The 23,476-nt window shown below is 44.3% G+C and overlaps 1 protein-coding gene across 1 annotated transcript in view; it reads right to left on the bottom strand.

Annotated features, from left to right (window-relative positions):
• Positions 1-1,700: 1,700 nt before the first annotated feature.
• Positions 1,701-23,476, bottom strand: part of LOC140911971 (atrial natriuretic peptide receptor 2) — a 39,243-nt gene continuing 17,467 nt past the window's right edge. Inside the window, exons 10-23 of the mRNA XM_073346128.1 lie at positions 22,186-22,272; positions 21,787-21,930; positions 20,681-20,802; positions 19,379-19,520; positions 15,190-15,238; positions 13,753-13,854; positions 12,282-12,401; positions 11,284-11,377; positions 10,197-10,284; positions 9,081-9,220; positions 7,756-7,908; positions 5,822-5,920; positions 3,205-3,296; positions 1,701-1,862 (exon numbers count right to left, since the gene is read on the bottom strand). Coding sequence (XP_073202229.1) covers positions 1,701-1,862; positions 3,205-3,296; positions 5,822-5,920; positions 7,756-7,908; positions 9,081-9,220; positions 10,197-10,284; positions 11,284-11,377; positions 12,282-12,401; positions 13,753-13,854; positions 15,190-15,238; positions 19,379-19,520; positions 20,681-20,802; positions 21,787-21,930; positions 22,186-22,272 — 1,594 coding nt within the window. The remainder of the gene's footprint in view (positions 1,863-3,204; positions 3,297-5,821; positions 5,921-7,755; positions 7,909-9,080; positions 9,221-10,196; positions 10,285-11,283; positions 11,378-12,281; positions 12,402-13,752; positions 13,855-15,189; positions 15,239-19,378; positions 19,521-20,680; positions 20,803-21,786; positions 21,931-22,185; positions 22,273-23,476) is intronic.

Here is a 23,476-nt window from a genome sequence, read left to right on the forward strand (position 1 = left end):
TTGGAGTTTGAGTTTATTGGTGGTTATATTATAACATTTGGAACATATGCAAATTTAACATTTAAAGTTTAGATAAATGGAAAAATACACTTTAAAAAATGGAATTTAGTCAGACTGTAGATTGTAATCTCATCCAGTAAAGCCAGTTGCTATTCCTATTGCATGTGCTTTCCAATTAAATAAGGGATTTCAGTATCAGCAATACCTTTTAACTTTAATCTCAGTGATAACACAGTACATATTTAATATAAAAATATGCTCATTACATGGGGGCATGAGCCAGTAAATTACCCAGTTAATCTAAATGGATGTACACTGGTTTAAGTCCACTTTCTGTAGGGTTTTGCACTGGTGTATCTAGACTGATTTGGAATAAATTTAGTTACACCAGTGAAACTTTTCTAAGGCCTAATAGCCCTGACCGAGAGAAAATCTGCTGCCATTTTAAATAAATCTGCCATCTGGAAAAAAGAAAAACTGCAGCGTCCCAAACAGCATACAGCACGCAGGGTTCGGCGTACTTTGCATTCAGAGAAAATAACCTCTGATGGAGCTTGAGTGAGAAGCCACTCACATAAACTCATCGCCACCAGCAAACATGGAGATTTATAGAGTTTCCTCTTCGGGCTTCTCTACACTTACAGCGCAACAGCAACGCAGATGTGCCTCGGTAGCGCTTAGTGAAGACACGACCTATGACAATGGGAAAGCTTCTCCCATTGGCTTAGAGAGGTGGTAGCTATGTCAACGGGAGAAACTCTCCTGTCAACACAGCACTGTCCACACGAGGGGTTAGGTCGGTATAACTGTGTTGCTCGGGGTGTGGATTTTGACCCAAGCGTGTCAGACCAGCATTCCAGAGAGGGCTTACAGCAGCCTAAGACATGAACTGTTTAAACAGTCTTTCTCCTATTCAATAATCCCCAGCTCTTTTCATCCCTAGATCCCAAAGCACTTTACAAAGGAGGTTAGTATCATCCATGCTTTACAGATGGGGAAACCGAGGCACAGACAGGTGAACTGACTTACCCAAAGTCACTCCAATGGCTAATGACAAGAAGCCAGACCCCCTGAGTTCTTTTAGTCCAATGCTTTATCCACTAGGCCAGATTGTTCCCTCCTACTCTACCTGGCCTTCAGTTCTAGCAAAGTCCACATTTCAATCCCTCCTTTCAAAACGTTAAACAAATTAATCCCACGAGGCTTATCACCACCCTGGGCACTAAATAGCACAGCCTCCCCTTTCACCTTCTCACCACGAGAGGAGTTAATATGCTGACATCTCCAGCCTGCTGCTTGTGCCAAGTCTGATAATGGGGGCTGTTTGCAGGGCTTTCCCCCCCAAAACCTAAGTGACAGCTGTACAGGTCTGATCCCGGTCTCTGGATAGCTGGTGACACAGAAGAATCCATTTAATTCCTTGGGTATCCACACATTTGTCGTCGCCAGTGATTTGTTTTACTTCTTTATTTTTGTTCCCGTCAGACTAAGGGAGAGAGCTATGATTAATGACTGTCCTTGCATCCAGATAGGCTGTGGGGGAGCAGCATCTATTTCTTGCTTTGCCTCTAGGCGTGGCATGGCAATGGAAGCTTTCAAAGATCTCAGGCCCTTCTGGATCACATGAGAAGTTTGGCAGGTAGATCTAAAAGACTGAAAACAAGGAGAAACTGGAACAACGAAACATCTACCCATGCCCTTTAAGCTGGGCTTGAGAGAGGATCATTGGGCAAGACTCCTGGAATCAAACTAAAAGTAGTTCCATCAGGGTCTTGAGAGGCTGTGGTAGTGATGGGCGCTCTCTTCTGGATGGCAGTATTCTGCTTTCCTTCTAGCCAGTATGTTACCATGTCTCCTTTCCCCTAAGGAGGAAAATAAGTCAAGATGTAATAATAATACCACCTTGCTCTTATATAGTGCTTTTCATTAGTAGATCTCAACATGCTTTATAAAGGAGGTCAGTATCATTACCTCATTCTACAGAAAGGGAAACTGAGGCATGGAGAGACAAAATGACTTGCCAAGATCCCCCAGCAGCCTATGGCAGAGCTAGAAATAGAACTCAGATCCCCTGAGTCCCAGACAAGTGCTCTAGCCACTCCTACTGCGTCTATTAATGATGGAAAAAACACTTCATCTCTGATAAAGTTTCACTAATTTTAATTATGGGTCTGTCAACACTACAAATACAAATGCAAATGAATCAGGCGATGCCATTATCACAGTTTTTTCTCCTGACCCACTTACAAGACAACAACAATCTATAGTGTGGATTGGATCTAATTGTGTTTTTACCATATTCCATTACTGAAGTCAAAGCCTTAGCTAAAGTCCTAAGGTCAGGCCAGAGCTTTAATCTGGTTGTGAGACATGGTTACAACATAGTGAGGTCCTACCCACAGTACAAACTGTAATTGTGTTGTCATTGGGTCAGTGGGAAATTGTGTGGTAACTGAGTCCCCGGATTCAGTTGTACATGTGGTGTAGATAGGCATGCGACTGTTTCAGAGAGTGGCCATGGAAATAAATTGTTTTCACAAAGCAAAACTGTGTGACGCTTCGGCATTGACCTGCATGCTTCACATGGCAGGACAATGAGCCAGACAGATAGGGACCCAAAATGAAAAAATGGGTTCTAGATTTCACACCCTTCAAAGTCCAGGGCCAAGTTTTCTATCAGCCCCTTACAGAGCGAGAGATGCTGCCTGCAACATTCAGTGTGAGGTCTGGCTTCAGATTCCTCCCAAATGTTGTGATTATTCAAGGTCCATTTTCACCACAAAGAAAAAATCCCACCGAGAATGAAATTACTTCCCAAAATGTGGGCCATTAGGATTGACAGATTCCAAACACAAAGTTTGTGTTCATTTATTGTTTATCACTATTTTAAAGTCTCGTGTTTGATTTTAAGCAGTCAAGCAGGGTGGCTTGCCAAGCTGTGAATCTGAGTGTGGATCCCATGTTTGGGCCCTCGCTCCCGGAGTTGGCTGGGCCTGGGAGCAGCTTATGTCACCCTTGAGCAAACTCCTCCAAGTGATCCTCCCATGGAACTCCATCCAGGCCCCTTCAGCTGGAGGCACCGCTCAGACTCAGTAAAGCCCTTCTCTGAGAGAGGAGGGTATGAAGGGTTAAAACAACGGCGTTCAGGAAGACAGTTCACACTTTCCCCCTCTGAAAAGCTGAGCACAAATGCTGCCTATTTACCTTGACTTGCAAATTCCCACGACACACTAATATGTACTCTCCAATATGCTCCAACAGCTGGTATGTATTTGAACTGCATTGTATTTTAAGAGCTGGATGGGGGAGAAATTGCCATATTATTGTAACCATTTATCCACTGAAGACATAGCCAGCAATGAATAGCAACTAAACTTCCATCTGCCCCCCAGGCTGCGTCATTATTATTGAATTGACACCTACCTCTTTTCATTTCTTGGCTGTCACTACCATGTTATTTTAAATGCTCACAGATGAACCAAAAGGTCCTTGGTCAATTTGTAGGCCATCTCAGGACACATATGTGACTGTCAACAAACACTTCACATCACATCCTGTATTCGATATTACTTTTCGGCTCTTTATAGCTGCCTGGCTGGAGTTGCTTGACAACTGACCCTTTTATCTCACATGGAAGAAATCCATATGGAGTTTTAGCCAGTGGCCACTGAACAGCCACTGCCTTCTCCGTGTACTCACTTTTGAACAAAGACTAAAGCTAAGAGAAATTTCCACCCACCCACTGCCTCCAAGCCTATAAATAAAGAGAGAGGGAAGGTGCCATTTCCTGTAACTGTATAAATACTTCTACTGAATTATTCTGGCAACATGATCTTTTCTTTAACCAAGGAAGGATTTATACTCATGCAAAATGCTTATTGTCTCATCCATTGCAGGAGACTGGGAGCCAGGACTCATGGGTTCTATTCCCATTTCTGCTACTAATTCTCTGTGGGACAAGATACTTAATTTACTTTTTTGTAAAAATGGGGATGATTCGTGAGCTGGGGGGGATTTTTCCACTGAACGATTTTTTGACAGAAAAAGCAGTTTCCTTAACATCAACATTTTCCACAGCATTTTGATTCAGAAATCTCAGAACATTTAATTTAGATTGAAAAATGCTGAAATAAAATGTTTCCATAATTTCCAGATGAAAAATTTTCTGAACTATTTGTCCCACAAAAAGTTTTGATATTTTGACATTTCATCCTGATTTGGGACAGAAACAAATGTTATGTCCACACAGGATGGAAACTCTGGATTTCACTGAAGTTAATACTTTTAACCTATCACTGTGAGGTCCTCCGGGTTAGTTACCTACAGTATGTAAAGCTATTTGAAATCCTCAGATGAATATTTCAAAAGAAGCATGGAAAGAGGAGAGAATTAAGGTTATAAGAGAAGCTTTTTCATAGCACACTGTGTTAGAAGTGTTGATAAGACATCCAGAAGGAGAGGTGAGAGATAGGCAGAGATACATGACTGAAGAGAAGATGAAATGTGAGGGATGGAGGAAAAGATTTGGGAATCATCAGCATAAAAGTTTTAGCTGAGGCTATGGTATCAAATGAGTTCACTTCAGGAGAGTGCAAAGGGAGAAGAGGAAGGGAGCAGACTGGGAGGTTGACAGAAGGCTAATGAGGTTGCACACATAACTGAGAGCATGAGTTGAGGACGATGGGGGTGAACAGATGTCACTGAGGGCATAATTTGTTCTGCAGAGTCTTCAGACTAGTGATGATGAGTGAGAAGGAAAGAACCCAGCCTGACTCTCAGACCCACAAGTTGAGTTTGCAATGCCAGCAGTTAGGATGGGGGAGGAAATACACTTTCAATTTGAAAATTGGTCAAATTTGATATGGAATCAGTAAGGCACAATGGACATATTAAACCCCATCATGACAATTTTGAGAGTCACTTTTCAGAGCGGAACAGCCCTTTAAAACATATTGAAAAATTGCCCTGTTTTAATACATTTGAAAAGCATTGTAGCCCCATCCAACAAACTATGTAACCTTCTTTCTCTTATGGATTAGAGGAACAAATATATGTCTAAAAAAAAAAGCCCAGTTTTGGCTCATTCAGCTTTTTCTGGCCCCTGGAGCTCAGATCAAATCAGATTTCAGATCCTGAGCTTTTAATTATCAGCTCAGCTAAAGATAAAGCTTGCTAACCAAACTCGGGACCCCGTGAGTCCCTGGGAGGAGCTGAAGAAGAATTCTTCCTGAAGATTTTCTCATGAAGATTTCTCCCTAATCATTCTGCTGGACGATAGGGTTTGCTTCCCCATGCAACACACTGCCCCCACCTCCACTGACTGGGGGTGCAGCTCCAATGGAGCCAGGCTGTCAAACTTTCTGCAGTCACTAGCAGTCTCCTAGACTCCACATTTAAAGGGAAGTTACACTGAGGAGGGTGGGCCATGGAACATATTATAGTTCTTCTATAGCTCCGCTGAGTGCAGGGAAGGAGGAACAATGAACATTCCCTGCTAATCCTGTGCTGCTCCGGGGCCTGATTGCAGCCTGCCCCATCTCCTAAGGAACTCTGGACCCTTGGAGACCCCTCTCTTGGGCCTGGAGGAAGAGGGGAGGTTGTCACAAGGCAGTGGAGCCCCCTTTTTCACAAGAGGGGAAAGCCATGCATGTACATTCCCCTCTTTGTGTGTGGATCTTGGCTGGACAATTGAGCCCTCAAGTCAAAAGCCTCCTGAGGTTGGGAGTTGCACCCACTTAAGCCAGGGTTGGACTCAGAACTCAGCCCTCCACAACTCATTAAAATGTGCTAAGCATTGCCCCAGCATTTGGCTGTTCTTTACCCTCACTGGTGGACTCCATCCTGGAAGCTGTGTTGACAGTGTCTCCAAACAAGCAGTACCGGGGCATTTTGGTTCCAACAACTCCAGCTACGACTGGCCCTATTGAAGAAAAGAAAGCCAACTATTCTGGGAGATGTTTTTAACTCACACTCAGAATGGCCCTTAGGCTTATGTAATCTCCGTGGTTGCACAGGGCCCAGCACCACACACAGCTCTGGTCCAGTGTCCCCAGTTCCCAATTTGCAGTCCTGTCTGGTTGCATTGCACCATAACAAGGTATAAATGCCGATACTGTCTTAACCACCCCCTGCATTTGACAAGTTGTGCTTCAGCTCCACTACTGACTTCCAGGTCTATGTAGGTGAGTCACCAGAAGCCCAAGAGCCTCATAAGCAGGGGAGGGCTGGGATGGAGGGATCACAGGAAGGCAGGAGCTGCTATGGGTACATAGAAAGATGTGGGGAGGAGGGCCTGGTCATAGGTGAGCAGAGAGCTAGATGGGTCTTTGATGGAGTGTCTGCCCTACACTGGCACGTAAGGGGTTAAAAGAGGCCGAGGGAGGCTGCGTGAGGAAGTGGCCAATAGGAGGGAGGCTGTGAGGAGCAGCCAATCCAGGCCCAGCAGGCCTATATAAGAAGGGCCAGGGAGCAGAGCAGGGCGTGTAACTATCTGGAGCTCAAGGAGGGAAGATTGTGTTCCTAGTTAGAGGAAGGAGTGCTAGTACCTGGATGGAGCAGTGCCTGAAGGCCCTGAGGGCAGAGCAGGTGCTGGGGGCCAGGGGAAGAGGCCCAGGAAAGCATAGCAGTCATAAGGGGAGTTGAGGAGATGCAGCATGTGGTTGCCATTGACAGGGTCCCTGGGCTGGGACCCAGAGTAGTGGGTGGGCCTGAGTCCCCACCACTCGCCACTGGGGAAGTGGCTGGACTACTGACAGAGATACTTCCGCCCGGAAAGGGGAAACATGGATGGTGATGTGGCCAGAGAGCCGAGTCATGAAGAGGACTCTGCGGTACTTGGATTGAGGGGGATCTGCAAGCTGAGACAACAACGGGAGAGACACCATAAGGAGAGGGCATACTGGCTGGCGGAGCTAGTCCCTGTGAGGAGGTGCCACTGTGGTAAGTGGACCCATGACAGGGTCTCCACAGGATCTGTTCACACTAGGCCCCACAAAAAATACTTTAGGCTGGCCCTGCACACAATAAGCAGCTGGAAAAGCAAGAGCAGGAACCAAGCTCATATATTGCTGACAATAGCCGAGGAGCTTTCTATTCCTAGGCATCTCCATTGAATCTTAGCTTTGCGTCTGTGATGTCAGCCCATTCTGCTTTAAAATGAGAAGAGTTTGCTCTGCTGTTGAGATAACCAGGGCTAATGGTCTTGTTGGGGCCGCATGCCACAGTGCTGAGCATCACAACATGTGTGCTGGTCTAATCCAGACTCCGTATTGCCAACCAGGCATGTGGATGAGTGGGAAAATCAGATGGTGACCCAGATCAGGGAGCAGAGAAAGCGTAAGTGTGGGGGCTGAGTCAAGGATGTGAGAAAACGCTCTTTTGGGATCACGAACAACTAACTGGGACTAGCAATGGCAACAGAATTACCATCCCCAGCCTGTATTAGCATCAGCTTTCTCTCTCCTTCTGTGAGGCACAAGTGTGGATCTGCTCCACCCAGTCTGGTTGGTGGGGCACTCTTTGCAAAAGCATCCATGTCAGAGGGATGGTGAGGGTCCTTTAAAACTCAGCAGTTGCCACTCAGCAGTAACTGCCTTGTCACAGGATCTTGGATTCTCAGGATAAGGTGATACTGCAGCTACCTGGGGCTATGAACGTTAAATGGGATGCTCAGCCCATGGCTGAAAATTCAGCTCACTCTTTACATAGACAAGATGCTATTACAAACATTTGCCAGATGGCAGCCTACCCACATACCTGAGTGGATTCCTGCTCGTATCTTTAGCTGGGTGTTGGGTTTGTGCGGAATCCTAAATGTCTTGCACACGGCCACCAGGTCTAGAGCCATACTTGCTATTTCACTAGCATGACGAATACCATTCTCTTTGGGTACCCCCGACACTACCATGTCTCAAAACAAAAATACAGCCTCATCAGCCTTCAACACGAGTCATTTTAAGCAGGCATTTGCTAGAAGGATGCTGGCCTTAGCTAAAAAATGCTATTTCCCTTTCACACACTGGGCTAGTTCTACTGGGCTAGTTCTGAGTTTAGCGCAAAGACCTCCAGAAACAAATCCAGGACAGGAAACACAGTACAATATTTTGAGTGGTTAATTTCTAGAGCTGTGCAAAACTTTGCACTTCCCTCTTACCCTTCCCCACATTCAAGGACTCTGGAGAAGGGGCACAGGGCCTCATGAAGGGTATCAGCTCTTCTAGCTTAAGGTGGGTGTCACCAGGAAATGGCAAGGAACCACAAATCCCTCAGGAGTCTTCCCCCATTCCTTCTGAAACTGGCTCCTACACTGAGCAGCAAGGGCAGAGATAGTCTATAGACTAGCTCTCTGGCTAGGGAATCCATTTGAGTACTCTAGAAACCAAATGATAGCTAAGATGCTTGGGATCCCTAATGTGTGCAACAGCTGCTGCAGCAAGAGGCGTTTCATCACTACCATTAACATTGAGGGGTTCAGAATCCATTGCCCCCAAAATCCTGGAGGATTTGGTGCAAGAGTAGTTTTAGTGGCAGCCACCCCTTGCAAACCTACAAAATGGGGGAAAGAACCCAGAGAGAGAGCCTCCAGCCCCATACAGAGTCGGAAGGAGGATAAGGCTACCACTCCCTGCTTGAGAAGACAGCAATGATAACATTTAGGAGAGGGAGTCTTGTGCAGAAGGTGTGGGGATGGGATGGGTTGCTGGCATTGGTTCATCTGAGAGTCATACATTTCTGTAAAGCGCAAGCCATCAAGTGAACCAGCCATGATTGGTCTGTTGCCAACATCTAAGACTGGACCCTGCAGGGCACAGAAATCAAACACAGAAGGATTTGTTCATCTCCACCCACTTCTCTCCTTTCATTGAGTTTAATGGAATACTATGAACATGTAGGGGGGGGGAAATGAACCGTCTTCATTAGGGCAGTGTTAGGACTCTCCCCTCTCAGAATGTAATTATTCTGGTCCTTAATGCGGTAATGAGCTATTCAGATCCCCTGGACTGGTTATTCTTATGCTTTGAGCCCTTCTTCTCCTAAGCCTCTTATGAAATCCCCACTTGCCCACAGCACAGGGAACTTACAGGCATCTCCTATCGTCTCCACCTTGTAGACATCATAGTTGTCTATGATTTCATCAAAGGTAGTGTAGAGTTTGTTTAAGAAGTCCACTACTTGGTAAGGTGTGCTGGTGCTGGATAGCTGAGTGAAGCCAACAATGTCACTGGTAAGGCACAACAAGAGAACAAACACTGTCCAGTCAGGTGTTTGGCTAAACACCATCCAGTCAGGTGTTCTGGTTAAACATGAACACAATGACACATCTTCCCATGCAGTACTATTTTCTCAGCTGGAGGTATTGACCCCACCACAACCACAACCCATCCCTGAATTTGTTTTTTCAGTTTGTTTTGAAGTCTCTCTTTCTGGCTGGGGATCTTCCTCTTTAAAACATTTGCTTAGGCTGAGAAGAGATCCCTTCAGTACCAAAGACCGGATAAAACTAAGTCAGCTTCACTTTCCAACGGAGCAGACAATTTTTCATCTACAACCAGACTTTGTGGATAAAAGGTCCTTGGTTTTAGACTATGCACACAAGAAAAAGTGGATGTAATATCCTACCTCTGTCATGGATTGAGCAGCTGGCTCTTTAAATTGTGGACAGCGACTCACCTCTGTACCTTTTACCATGCTGTTCAATGGCGAAAGCCAAATAAAGTCTGTAAAAACATGTTTGATGTATGTATTGTTTTTCCACCTTAGGGACCAATCCTGATGTCTTTACTTGGGCACTAAATATTTCTTTTAACTGCTAGAGGTGATGTATTACCGAGTGTTAGACTTCCAGCCATGTGATAGTCTCACTTTCCACTTCATTCATTTTAACATAAAAAAGGGCAATTTTGTGACCTTTCATAGAAATTCACAAATTTGCCCTGAGGAAAATTTTGCCATTTTTGCACCAGTGATCACAGCTTTGACAGAAATTATGTGCCTGGAACAAAGGTTTTATCCACTGCATTTTAACAGCACTCCTTTCCACAGGTGGAAATTCGCAAACGTCCATTATGGTCTCACTCAAATAAAAAGTTTAATGTTTGTGTTTCATGGACATTATTTGCCTCCTCTCTAAAAGTGACTTGACCACAATTGTTTTGTGCAGGTAAGTTATAGTCCTAAATCCACCCATTCCCACTTACCTGAAAAAGATGGTGGCAATTACGTAACTTTGGGCTTGTGAAGGTTTTCCTTGCCTCAGATCATCTGCTACTTGCTTGGGTAACATACCTATTTTAGAGCACAAAGCGAGATTGTCAACTATTATTGTAGGGTGAGAAATGCATGAAAAGGATAAAATTAGCTTAATCTGATTTTTCCCCACTCAGATATAGAAAGCAAAAGAAATGTTTATGAATGTAAAATGCTTTGACATTGGAAAAAACGTAGGGATAAAATCTGCCCTCACTTACAGCCTGGTAAATCCAGAGTAACTCTGTGGAAATCAATGAAGTTATAGCAGTTTGACACCAGTGTAACTTATGTCAGAACTTGCCCATATGTGCTGCTTGTTATGAATTCTAATTATTATTACAACTAGTGTTACTATTAGAGATAGGCTTGAATTGGAATCACACATCCTATCTGAATCCTAGTGTAGCTGGCCCATGGATCGATACAGGGCTAGAAGAAAGCTTGGGAGCTAAACATTCCAAAGTCAGGGGAAGTCTAGATGTAACCAGGCCCATCTCTGATTCTGTCCGTCTTTACCTCTCTTTTGTTTTCCTCTGTCTTTTCTTTCCTGCCTTCTGTCTCCTCTCCTCCTCTGTGTTTCATCTCTGGTCTTTTCTCTCTCCCTCATTTCTCTCTCCTTTTCCCTTTCTCTCCTTCCTGATTTCTCTCCCTTGTTGTCTCTGTCTTTCCTCTCATTCCCATCCTCTTGTGGAATTCTATAGTGCACAATCTACAAAAGAACCCAACTCCTCTATGAGCTCCCCAGGATCCTCCAGCATGCCTAGAACTGCACAAGATGACATTCTCAGCAACAGAAGAGGGTCTCAAAACGTCGAGGAAGCTGGAATATTAACTAGTCAATGTAAAAGTATTTATTTTCTTGGGGGGGGGAACTATGAAGAAATGATAAATATCTATTGAATCTTGCATGGAGGAACTATATTAAAGGATGACCTATAAAAAGGTAGTTTCTTCCATTGCTTGCCCCTAGGAAAGCTAAATTGCAATTACTACTGCTCAGAATATCCTATATTTTCTGTAATATGATTGACTTACTATATAATAAACGATCAGTCTTCTGCTTTTCATGCATTAAGTCCTGGGTTCGTTCTGCAACTACTACTTCCAGGTGTTTGCTGTATTTCTCCATCTAAGCAGGACAAACAGATTCCATAATATAATCCATTCACTAAGGTGTTCATGTTTATAAACAGCAGGGAGTTCAGCATTTTGCTGGTTCTGGTTTGGTAACATTTAGATGGGCACAGGTGAAAAGTTGGTCTAGATTATTTTTTTCTAGACCAAATTCTGTCCTTAGGTACATTCATGGCTCCCACAGGAAATCAGTAAGATCTCATGCTTCTGAAGGCAGAATTTGCCCCATTGCTTTCGAATTCTACATAATCATTGGGAGCCAAGTCCTGGATATCAGTGCACAGTACCAGTTGTGGAGATGTGCATTGAGACCCTCCAGGGACCACATATGAATCCAAGTCTCAAGCCTCCACCAACAGATCACAGAGCTGCATTAGGCCATGCTGTGGCTTGTGCACCCCTACTCTGAGTGGCAATAGATGATGGAACCACAAGCCCCATTCCCACCACCAAAGCCTTGCACAATAGCACTCAAGATGCCTCTGGAGAGCTGTGCTCTTGATATAAAGTAAACTCGGCTTCAACTGCAGCTGCACCTGGGAAGCCGTGCACCCGAGGAGGGAGGACAGGATTTCCACCACCTGCATTTTTAAGAAACAATTGTTATCACATTTTTTTTTAATTCAGCCCTAAACAAAATTGAGAACTGAACTGAAGGAAAGAGGCTAGATTGGAACCTGGGACTCAAAGTTAACTGTAGCTTCCACAAAAACAACAAGGAGTCTGGCTAATTCTACTAGAGGTCAATGAGTGTTTGTTATTCGTCTTGGCAAACAATGGGCATGACATCAAAGGACAAGACCATTCCAAGTGATTAGAAGGGAGAGCTGGCGGCAGGTGGGTATGTTAAGTCCTGCCTGGCTTGTTTTCTGGTTTGATTAAGAATCTATTAAGCTTACCAGAGTCATCATCATGTCGACTGGACTAACTTTGTTCGGATTCATCTTGTACAGTAACTTCTTGACTTGCTCAAATGTAGGCCTTTGGGTTGGGTTGGTTTTCCTGCACCTCCTGATTAGCTGAAACAGGGAAAGGGAGAAAGAAAGCAAATGGCCCTTAATAGTTCAAGGTACAGATAGGTTTTCCTTCGAGTGCTATATCTTGGACCATTTGTGAACTTGGGGCCAGATTATCAACTGGCGTAAAATGACATAGCTACGTTGAAGTCTCTGGAGCTACACTGATTTACACTGATTGATAATCTGGCCCATGTAATTCAATAGCATTAGTAAATGAATGTGCTACTGGGAGAAACACTGGAATGTTCAAAAGCGATGCTTGGTTTCCTCTGTCAAATACTTTTGAAACTTTGGGCCCAGTTCTTATTTACACTAGGCCACTTTATGCTCCCGGAGTGGTGGAAATTGGCTTTAGGGCTTATCTATTCACAGAAGTTGTACTGGTTTAACTTAACTTGGTTTAAAAACTGATTTTGTTAAATCAATGTAAAACTCAGTGTAGACAATCTTATTTCCGTTTAAGGGTAGCTTGGTTTTATTTAAGTTGGGAAGCTAAGCTATGACACTCTTAAAGTGAACTAAGAGTGCCTGCACAAAAACTTGAACCAGTTTAACTAAATTGGTTTAAAGACACATTTTTTAGTAAACCGGCGCAATTGTGCATGCAGACCAGCACTTAGTGTCAACGAGACTCAGACCTTTAATCTCATTTAAAAAACAGACATTGCCCCAGACACATACTATAATTTACTAACTGACTTTCAAATGCTAACAATAAAGCTTCACTGATATTAAATATGTAGATGGACTTGACACTTGATAACAAAATTAAAAGCCATACAATTCCAGTGACTGAATATTGAAACATTACTGCCCTGAAACTTTTGGGGGACAAACTGAAATTTTCCATTTGGCAGAATAATGGCTCCTTCATAGGGCTGGTCACACTGAAAGCTTACATCAGCATAGCTCCATTTCTCAAGGGTGTGAAAAATACACACCTTTGAGAGATGTAACTATGCCGACCTAACCTCTGGTGTAGACAGGGCTAGGTTGATGAAAGAATTATTCCACCGAGCTAGCTACCACCTATTGGGGAGCTGGATTAACTACAGTGATGGGAAAACTCCTCCCGTTACGGGCGTGAGTGTGTACACTGAAGTACTGCAGTTGTGCCACAATAGCGTTGTAAGTGTAGACATACCTGTAGTGGCTATTAAAGCTAAAGAGCATTTTATGGTGCCATGCTTAAAAAGTACACTCTTAACTCTGCATTTCCTGGGCTTCTAAGTTAAAAATAATGTTTACATTCCTCAAAGGAATATTGCACTGAAACCACTGTCATGTGCCTGCAATCTGAAGTTCACCTCAATGAAGATTTTTGTGGGAGAGACTATATAACCTTATTTACCTCCACATAGTCTGTAGGGCATGGACAGGAATTCTCAGACTTTCCTGAAATTAATTCTGTCAGAGGCAGGCACGATGAATATTCCGCTGAATGAGAATCATCCTTGAGAAAACAATGTTGGGAGAACAGGAATGGGGACAGCAGTGAAAAGAAATCCATAATAACGATGTAAAGCACTGAATACACCAATCAAGGAAAGAAAGAATAGCTGGTAGTTTTCTCATCCATCATGTTGAAAATACACCCCTATTGTCATGTTTGGGACATATTCTTGCCTATCACTTCCTGTACAGACGCCTTCCTTTTATCTCTCCATTGGAAATGTTCCAGATTAGGGCTTTTATGTCTGAGTACAGAAGAGGCCTACATATCTCACTGTGCCACAGACAGCTGTCTCCAAGCTCTCACTCAGCTGACAAGATCTGAGCTCAGCCTACATCGAAGGGGAGCAGCTCTTGAAATTATTGAAAACATCAGACACAGCAAGAGCCCCCTGTGAAGCTGAAGGACCACATTGGGCCACTGGCATGAACAGTTAACAGTAGAAGAACCATAATCATAAGTGCAGGTCACTAGAGTTATTTTTAAGCCAAATTGTTTTATGGAGCCAGAGTTGTTACACGGGTTTTTTTCAGGTCACCTTATGTTGATTTTGATGCACATAGAATCATAGACCTCAGGAGGTCATCTAGTCCAACCCCCTGCTCAAAGCAGGGCCCATACCCACCCCCAACTCGTCATCCCAATTCCCCCTCCCCCATTTCCCCCAGATCTCTAAATGGCCCCTTCAACGATTGAACTCACAACTCTAGGTTTAGCAGGCCAATGCTCAAACCACTGAGCTATCCCTCCCCATCATTTATGCAAACAGTTTCGCATAGATCATTTACCCTGAATCCATGTATAGACAACACCTTCCCCATAGATGGAGGTTCAACAGCTACCCCATCACTGTCCCCCCAGCTTTGGATCCTATCAAGGTGCTTTGTGGGTCTGGGGCTGTATTGTGGGAGGACTGGAAACTGAGCAGGCCACAGGACGGGTGGGCAGGCCAATGGTAAGGCTGGGAGTGACATACCTCATCCCCACTCCAGCCCCACAGAGCGTACCCAGAAAAAAAGAATAGAACAGAAGCTGTATTATCTTTTCCACTGCATTTCTCTCGGGTATCCCAGGGGTTGGTGGGGCCAGGAGGAATCTTACACTGGTAGCGTGGCTCTACTGGAATTGGATTTAAATCAGTGTAATCAAAATAAAGATCCAGCCCTGAGTAAGCACTGAAGATTTTGATCCATGATGGGAATATATACCCTTGTGAACACAGTACTGTGAGCCCAATCCGGCTCCCACTGAAGTCAACTGGAGTTTTGAGAATAACTTCAATGGCAGCAGAATCAAAATTATGAGGAACTTCACAAATAGCTCTTCAACTCTTACCTGCACAGGGTCACTTCTTGTTGCGATCTCTAATAAAATGATGGAATAACTGCAATATTACAGACAAATAATTGGAGTGAATATATTGCAAACGGAGCCTTTTGAAGAAAAGGATGACATTTTTGCACATCTCCCTCACTCCCTGCTTTTTTTTTCTTTTTCTTCTTTTTTTCCCCCCAGTCACTAATCCATCCTTATTTGGGACACATTCTCAGGAAAATCAATGGACCTTTTGGATGCCTAAGGACTGCAGAATTGGGCCCAGGGTGTTTTGGCCAGCAATACACACGGTCACATGCTGGGGTGGCTAAGCACCTTCTCATAGTGCCAAACACCAGGTCTATTACAGCATAGATGCCAAGCACTAGTGAACCCGGGCTAGATGGACAGCGCTCGCAGTCTCTTTTGGAGGAACTCTCCTGCTGGATTGCTTGGGAACTCTGGTGCTACGTTCCTCTGTCTGATTTCACCGGTTGCCATGTATTTGCCAAGGAAGGGTTGTCTGCCCTGTAGCACAGACAGACTTTGCAGGCACTTCGGGTTGGCAGGTTGAGCTGTAACAGGGATCTCAGTAACCTTTTAACTTCAGTGCAGTGTTCAGTTGCCGAAGGCATGAACAATGTACCCCCCGGCACTCTGTTTTAAGGAAAGGTCTTGGCAAGATATGGCTCCAAGAGGCAAGCTCAGTCACAAATTTACAGCTACGTAGCCTAAACCTGTGCACTTTGCCCGCTGCAAGCTGAAAGCATATCAAACTAAGGCAGCATTACTGGGAAACGTGATGCTGTTTGGATGGGAGGCAGTGACGAAACAAAAGGCATGAGACACGGCTGCGAAACAGCGGCTTGCGTGGAGCACCATAACCCAAGGAGCACTGGCGCTCAAGCACTCAATCGCTCTGTAGTCAGGCCCAGCACAGAAATAGAACAGCACAGCTGGGTTCAATCTTCAGACAGCCAAGCCATTTGGGGCCAGATTTGTAAAGGTATTTAGGCACTTAAAAATGCAGAGAGGCAGCTAGTGGGATTTTCAAAAGCACCTAACTCCCACTGAAGTTAAAAATCTGGCTTGAAATGGCTAATGGTCATTAGCAGCGTCCTGGCAGGTCTCAGCGTAATACGTGTATGATTCTGCAGAAGACAGTAATACACATGAATCCAAGACATAAACTAACAAACCTCTCTGCAGAATATTTCCTTTTTGGTGGGTGTTTAGTGATAACAGGGGGAAGAATTTATTGAAATCATTTGATGTTAGCGTGCTTCCCCACACTGGCCCTGCAAAAGATAAGTTAGGCCAGGTGGACCAAATCAGCTAATTAGGCTGCAGACAGGGGATCTTGAGTTGGAGGCAGCTAATTAGAGAGACGCTTATCTGTGAGGGACAGGTGGGGCTTCTACAAAAGACAGGAAATTGAGAGCAGAGGAGACAGAAGGGTGAAGTCTATAGTTACTCCCTGGGAGAAATGGTTGAGGGGCTTCAGAGACAAGTTGCCTACAATGACTTGCTGGGAGGAGGGAGTGAAGAGACTGGCAAATCTCAAAGAGTGGGGAAGGCCCTAGCAAACCCCTAGCAGGTGTGGGATTGGCTCAGGGAAAGGCAGCAAGGGAACAGACCTTGGCAGCTGTGTAGAGGGTGTCTGAGTTGGAACCTGGAGTAGAGGGTGGGCCCAAGTTCTCCTGCTCGCTGCTGTGGGAGTGGCACTGTGCGGCAGTGAAGCAGAGGACTGGTCTGGGGAGCAAGCACCTTAATGCATGCCCCCCACACACACACAGCCCCCTGGAATGGGAAACCACAATAGTGACCTGGCTGGAGGGCTGAGTCACGAAAAGGATGCTATTGTTCCTGTAGTGAGAGAGGGGCTGCATAGGAGAAACTGACTGGGTGTAAGTGCTGGAAGGGGTGTTGGCCTGACTGAACTAATCCCCAAAATCGCCAAGAGGCAGCGTCATCCAGCAGTGAGTAGAACAACCCTGTCGCCGTTAACAATGAATTCATAAAAAAGTCCCCAAACAGCCATCAGAAGGTATTGCAAGGTATTTACATGCCAGATATGCTAAACATTCGTATGCCCCTTCATGCTTCAGCCACCATTCCAGAGGACATGCTTCCATGCTGATGACGCTTGTTAAAAAAATGTGTTAATTAAATTTGTGACTGAACTCCTTGGGGCAGAATTGTATGTCCCCTGCTCTGTTTTACCCGCATTCTGCCATGTATTTCGTGTTATAGCAGACTCAGATGGGAACCCAGCACATGTTGTTCATTTTAAGAACACTTTCACTGCAGCTTTCACAAAACGCAAAGAGTGAGATTTCTAAAGATAACTACAGCACTCGACCCAAGGTTTAAGAATCTGAAGTGCCTTCCAAAATCTAAGAGGGACGAGGTGTGGAGCATGCTTTCAGATGTCTTAAAAGAGCAACATTCTGATGTGGAAACTACAGAAGTCGAACCACCAAAGAAGAAAATCAACCTTCTGTTGGTGGCATCTGACTCAGATAATGAACATGCGTCAGTCTGCACTGCTTTGGATCATTATCAGCATGGACGCATGTCCCCTGGAATGGTGGTTGAAGCATGAATGGACATATGAATCTTTAGTGCATCTGGCACATAAATATCTTGTGATGCTGGCTACAACAGTGCCATGTTAACACCTGTTCTCACTTTCAGGTGACATTGTAAACAAGAAGCGGGCAGCATTATCTCCTGCAAATGTAAACAGACTTGTTTGTCTGAGCAATTGGCTGAACAAGAAGTAGAACTGAGTGGACTTGTAGGCTCTAAAATTGTACATTGTTTTGTTTTTTGAATGCAGTTATGAAACAAAAAATCTACATTTGTAAATTGTATTTTCATGATAAAGGGATTGCACTACAGTACTTGTATGAGGTGAATTGAAAAAATACTATTTTTGGGGTTTTTACAGTGCAAATACTTGTAATCAAAAATAAATATAAAGTGAGCACTGTACACTTCAGCACTGTAATTGAAATCAATATATTTGAAAATGTAGAAAATATAAAAACATTTAAACGGTATTCTATTTAACAGTGCGATTAATCGCACTATAAATGTTTTTAATCGTGCAATATTGTGGATAGCTTTCTTCCACTGAGGGAGTGCATTTGGCTGTTTTGTCTCTTAAAAATTCCTTGTTGCTCAAATGCTCTGGCTGGGTCAGAAGAGATGGAAATACAAAAGCAGACCTCTGCACACCACAGCCTTTATTCCTTCACTACCCCTAATTATTTATTATTCCAGTAGCCCCTAGAAGGCCCAACCAAGATCAGGGCCCCATTGTGCTAAGCACTGTACAAAGACTAGGTAAGAGACCATCTCTGCCACAGAGCTCTCAGAGTCCAAAAAGACTAAATAGTACTGTCATTTACTCATGGGATACAGAGGGAATAAATGACTTGCCCAAGGCTACACAGGAATTCTGTGATAGAACAAGGGAGTAAACCTAGGTTTCCAGATTCCTAATCCAGTGCCTGAACCACAGAACCGTTCTTCTCCTTGCAACCCTCCTAGTAAACCCCTGTACATGTTTGAATAGGAGGAGGGGTAGACTAGAACCTGGCATGATAGCATCCTCTGGGCAGATGAGTGATTGTGAAGTATTGCCCTCTGGGTTCTCTCAGAAAGAAAGGCACAGAGTTTACTCAAGAGCATTCTTTTCCTCGAAGTAGCTGTTTTTTCTCTCCATATAAAATATAGCCATCCAGTGTATTCAGCAAAACCACTCTGTTCTCATTGCATATGGAAATATACTATGGATGAGTTTTGCTGACCCATTGGAAAACTGCTCCATTTTAAGTCTTAGAATATTGCCATTAGCTAAGTAGTAATTTTTTTTCAACAGGGAAAACACAAGGGAGGAAGTGATTTAAAAAAAAAAACACCATAGACCCAGGGCTAGTTTTTTATATCCATTTACCTGGATTCAAATCCAGAATAGCTCCATAAAAACAAATGGAGTTACTCTGGATTTACACCAGCATTACCAAGCTGAGATTTTGGCTCCCAATCTTGGAAGGGTAGATCCTGGCATCTAAATTATTCTCTAAATAAGAATCAATTTTTAATCACAATCCACCAAATTCACCCTGGTATAGCTTTGGAATTTAGCTTAACTATTTATTTGGTCACCTGAGAAAGAAAGAGACAGGAAGTTTATCGTCACCTGTACACATCTGCCATGGAAGTGGGGACATAGTCTGACAATGAATGGGCCTCAGGAGCCAAGTAGATCTGCATCAAACGCTGCTGATATGTGCTAGCACCCTCACAAGAATCCTCTTTTCGGTAGGACTGTAATCCATAGTCTTGATGGAAGAAAGAAGGAAACAGGTACTCAGGAAGGGTTATGTTCACTCCTGAAACTCTTCCATTATTAAGTAGCAATATTAATGGTTTAAAGGCGTTTGCTCTGTATGGGGAGATGAGACTTGGTTTAAAAAATAGCACTATGTTGCTCTGATTTGTACCCAAGTATAGTTGTGTATACTGGAATGGTAGCTTGAATATTGGGAGAGAGTGTCTGGTGAAGTATGACTGCTTCTTGGTACCCCTGTGGTGGTGGTTCTGGCCCAGCGTATCCAGCCACAGTAGGCTCATGGCAGTGCAAGACAGAGCCAGCATACTTGCTTCTTTTCTGCACCTCCCTGCTGCTAGTGTGGGGGTGTGCCCAAAGAAAGGGGGGTGTGGTTGGGACACCCCGCAGCTGTGATGATCTCCAGCTGTGGTTTCAGTGTCTTGGAGTACATAGATGCCAGGGTAAGTCAGAGCAGCTCTCAGGCTCCTCCAATTTACACTGGGGCCTGGACCTACACACAGAGGCCACAATATTGTGGGAGTGTAAAGGGGAAGTTTCCACCAGCTTTGTACCCCCCCTTTCAACCTGCTTTGTATGAAGCTTTTCTGGACTCCCGGATCTGAGCCAGTGTCCAGGTGCTGAGCTGTGTTCAGAGAACAGCATGATAAAAATTGTCTGACTTCTATTTCCTAGATCCAGACAGCACTGAAATTTGGTGTGTGGAGGCAGGGGTTCAGGTTTGGGGTTTTGGTTCAGACCAGTCTCTAATTGGGACACTCCAAGGATCTCATTCTTTAGACTGGAAGCCCATCTTTTCACCTAGCTGTGAAAGGGCACTGTGTTTATTGTCTGAAAGGAGGATTTGACTTATGTCAAAGAATGGCATCAGGCAAAGAATTCATAGGTAATGACATGGATACTGCTAGGTCTGATTGACGCCATCATTTGTGTCATATAATTGGTAAAAGGTAACGCATGTTAAATTGTAGGATAGACAGGATAATGTAATGGGATGTTTGCTCTGGCATAGTTTCCTTTTAATGAAGGCTGCTGCAGTTAGCATTTCCACCTGAAAACGTTGGCTCACAGTCCTGCTGGAGCAGTGAAGGCTGTGAAATCAACTTGCATTAGTAGTTGGCCATGTTTCAGATTTCCATCTCTCTTCATTACCTGAAATTTTACAGACCCAGCGGTCGTCTATCACACAGTTATTAGACTTTAAGCATCCATGATAGATTTTATGCTGGTGAAGATAACCCATTCCATGGGCAATGTCTCCAGCAAAGGAAAACCTGAAAGGCACACAATCATTATGAAGAGGTTAGTATTCCACTGAACCAGACACTCAGGAAGGGATTCATCCAAAGACTATTGAAATCAGTGGAAAGACTCCCACTGACTTAAATGGCCTTTGAATCAGTCCTCAGGGACTCAATCCTGCAAAGTGCTGAGGACTCCCGTGAGTTGCTGAATGCCCTCAGTTCCCATGCAGTTGAATGGGAGTGGAGGGTCCTGGGCCCCTTGTAGGAATGCACAGCGTCTTGTGGGAGTTCTCAGCGGTTTGCAGGATTGAGCCGTGTGTGCAGATATTTACGAGATGAGCAAAGTACTCAACTTTCTTAGTCTGTGTGGCGTGTCAACTTGGACCATTTTTTGTTGATGCCTAGAAGCAAGGCAAACATAAGGCAGAGAGAGAAGGGATAAGGGACAATTTGCAATTATACATGATGAAGTAGTTCATATGGGAGTTCCTTTGAAATCCTGAGCCAGTTTTGTGTACATCTGCTTTTATGGGTAACGCTAATGATGGACTTCTAGTTGTACTAATCTTTTCATGGTTGGCCTACCATGAATGTGGCCGTGCTGCTCTTTTACTCATCTTAAACCAGAACATCAAAGTGTACTAAGTACAGATGGCCACTGTGGGGCTGGCGGGGGGGAAGGCGGCTGAAGAGGAGCCAAGGTTTAAAATGGTGTTGCAGCATACTAGAGATGGGATGAAAAGGTTTGGGTGTTACATGGGGAGTGCTAAATTCAGGGGTGTCAGGATGTCCATGGGACAGGCCAAATCAGAAACTTGGATCCTCTTAACCAATGGGTCTCTCTCTTTCTCCTTGTGTCTCAGAAGCATGGTATCCTCTGGTATACATCACAGCACTGTTGCGTCTACCAATGACTTTGTCTGAAGAGGGATGTTAATTGTAGATAAAGTGTCACCTGGTGATGCTACGTGTATCTTATTTCACAGGTCTGGTTTTTTTTGTTTTGTTTTTTACCTGAAGCCCCAGTTGAGAGGAATGTCTTCATTGAGCAGCACATCACTCAGGCTACCTTTCGGACAGTATTCTGTCACAATGGCAACGTTTGGCATCTCTGTACAACCTCCGATGAATTTGCAGAGGTTGGGATGATCGAGTTCTCTGTGAAAATGAACAGGAATCACATCCTTTCTAAGTCTTCCCACTACACCTTTTGGAACTGGAAAGTTTAGGGCTTTTGCCACTGGGTTGAGAGGAAAAGCTAAATATGCATAGAAACGTGTTCAGACAGGTTCAAAGAAATGTTTTCGACAGTGTTTGGGAGAGAAAAACATGGAAACAAGTAACGATGGGGCAGGTTCCATTACACTGGTGTAAATGTGGAATGGCACCCAATGTGCAGGTTTCGTTGTTTACCTGACTTGCTTTACTTCCTTGCGTATGGATTTGGACAAGGTGAATGTCATCTTCCTTATTTTCTTGATGGCGACTGTTCTACCATCACTGCAACAAGACAAAGACTTTTCTAAGTGCTGGAATCCCACATGGTGAGTATGCAGTATTCTCTATATAGGAGCTTTGGCTCTCTGGGAAAGGTGCACAGATGTGGATTTTGTCAAAATCTGGATGGGAACCTGGGTCTGAATCATGAAATTCAGACCCAGGTTCCCATCCAGATTTTGACAAAATCCTGGAACTGTGGGGATGCAGGGAATGAAAACCCAAAGATCACTACAAATTGTGCAGCTCTGGTCAATTTATCTCTGTGTGTATTAGGATGTTCCCCAATCAAAGAAGTGAAGTCTTCTGTTTTCTGCAGGGGAGCACCAGACTAGTATGGAGTAGATGAGAGTGGTGTGGGCAGGGGAAAGAACCAGTGGGGGCAGAGAAAGCTGCAAACCCCTAATAAAAGGGCAGGACAAAATAGCAGGTGATTCCTTGGATCCCTCCCTCCACCTGGAGCAACTTTGAATGCAGCCAGCTGGAGAGTAGCTCATGTGTACAGGGCTGCAGTTTTAAGGCAACAGCCTGCCAGTCCAAGGTCTCCTCTGTGCTTCCATGTGGCACTCAGCTAAGTTGTATAAGCATAACAGTGTAGCCACACAAAGCCATCGGTGGATTCTTGCCTCCGGCCAGAGCACAGCCTTCCAGTGAGTGAGAGTACAGGGGAAGGGGAGCCATTGTGGAAAGGGGATGACCCACCTTAGTAGGAGGAGCAAAAAACAAGAAGGAAAGTAAAAGGAAATAAGGAGAGAGAACAAAAGAAGAATGGGTGGGGCAAGAAAGGAGAAAGAGAAGCTCTGCTGGACAAAGGGGAGATGGCAGCAACTTTCCTGGGACATGAGGGGACTTTGTGGAGGGGGTTGAAGTGTCCATCAATCTGTTAGGAGCCATGGATACATCTATGTGTACAAGTAGGTCACTACCAGCTAGGGGTGTATTCCAAACCAGTGATCTAGAGAGGAAATGAGCCATTCCTAGTCTTGTGAGCTGGTTTAAGGGCATAGATTATAATAGGCTGTTGTTCAGTACATAATTTTCTGTGCCAAAGAGCTTATTTGTGTTTTACATTCATATTAGAGATGGGCCTGATTCAAAACCTAGCTCCAAATAAGCTTGAATGCTGTGGATGTTCGGAAGCAGAGCCAAGTTTGCAGCTCAGTCCCATGAGCATTGAAATCTCAGCAGGAGAAGGAAAAGGGGCATC

The sequence above is a fragment of the Lepidochelys kempii genome, chromosome 5 (genome assembly GCF_965140285.1).
Source record: "Lepidochelys kempii isolate rLepKem1 chromosome 5, rLepKem1.hap1, whole genome shotgun sequence".
Classification (NCBI taxonomy): domain Eukaryota; kingdom Metazoa; phylum Chordata; order Testudines; family Cheloniidae; genus Lepidochelys; species Lepidochelys kempii.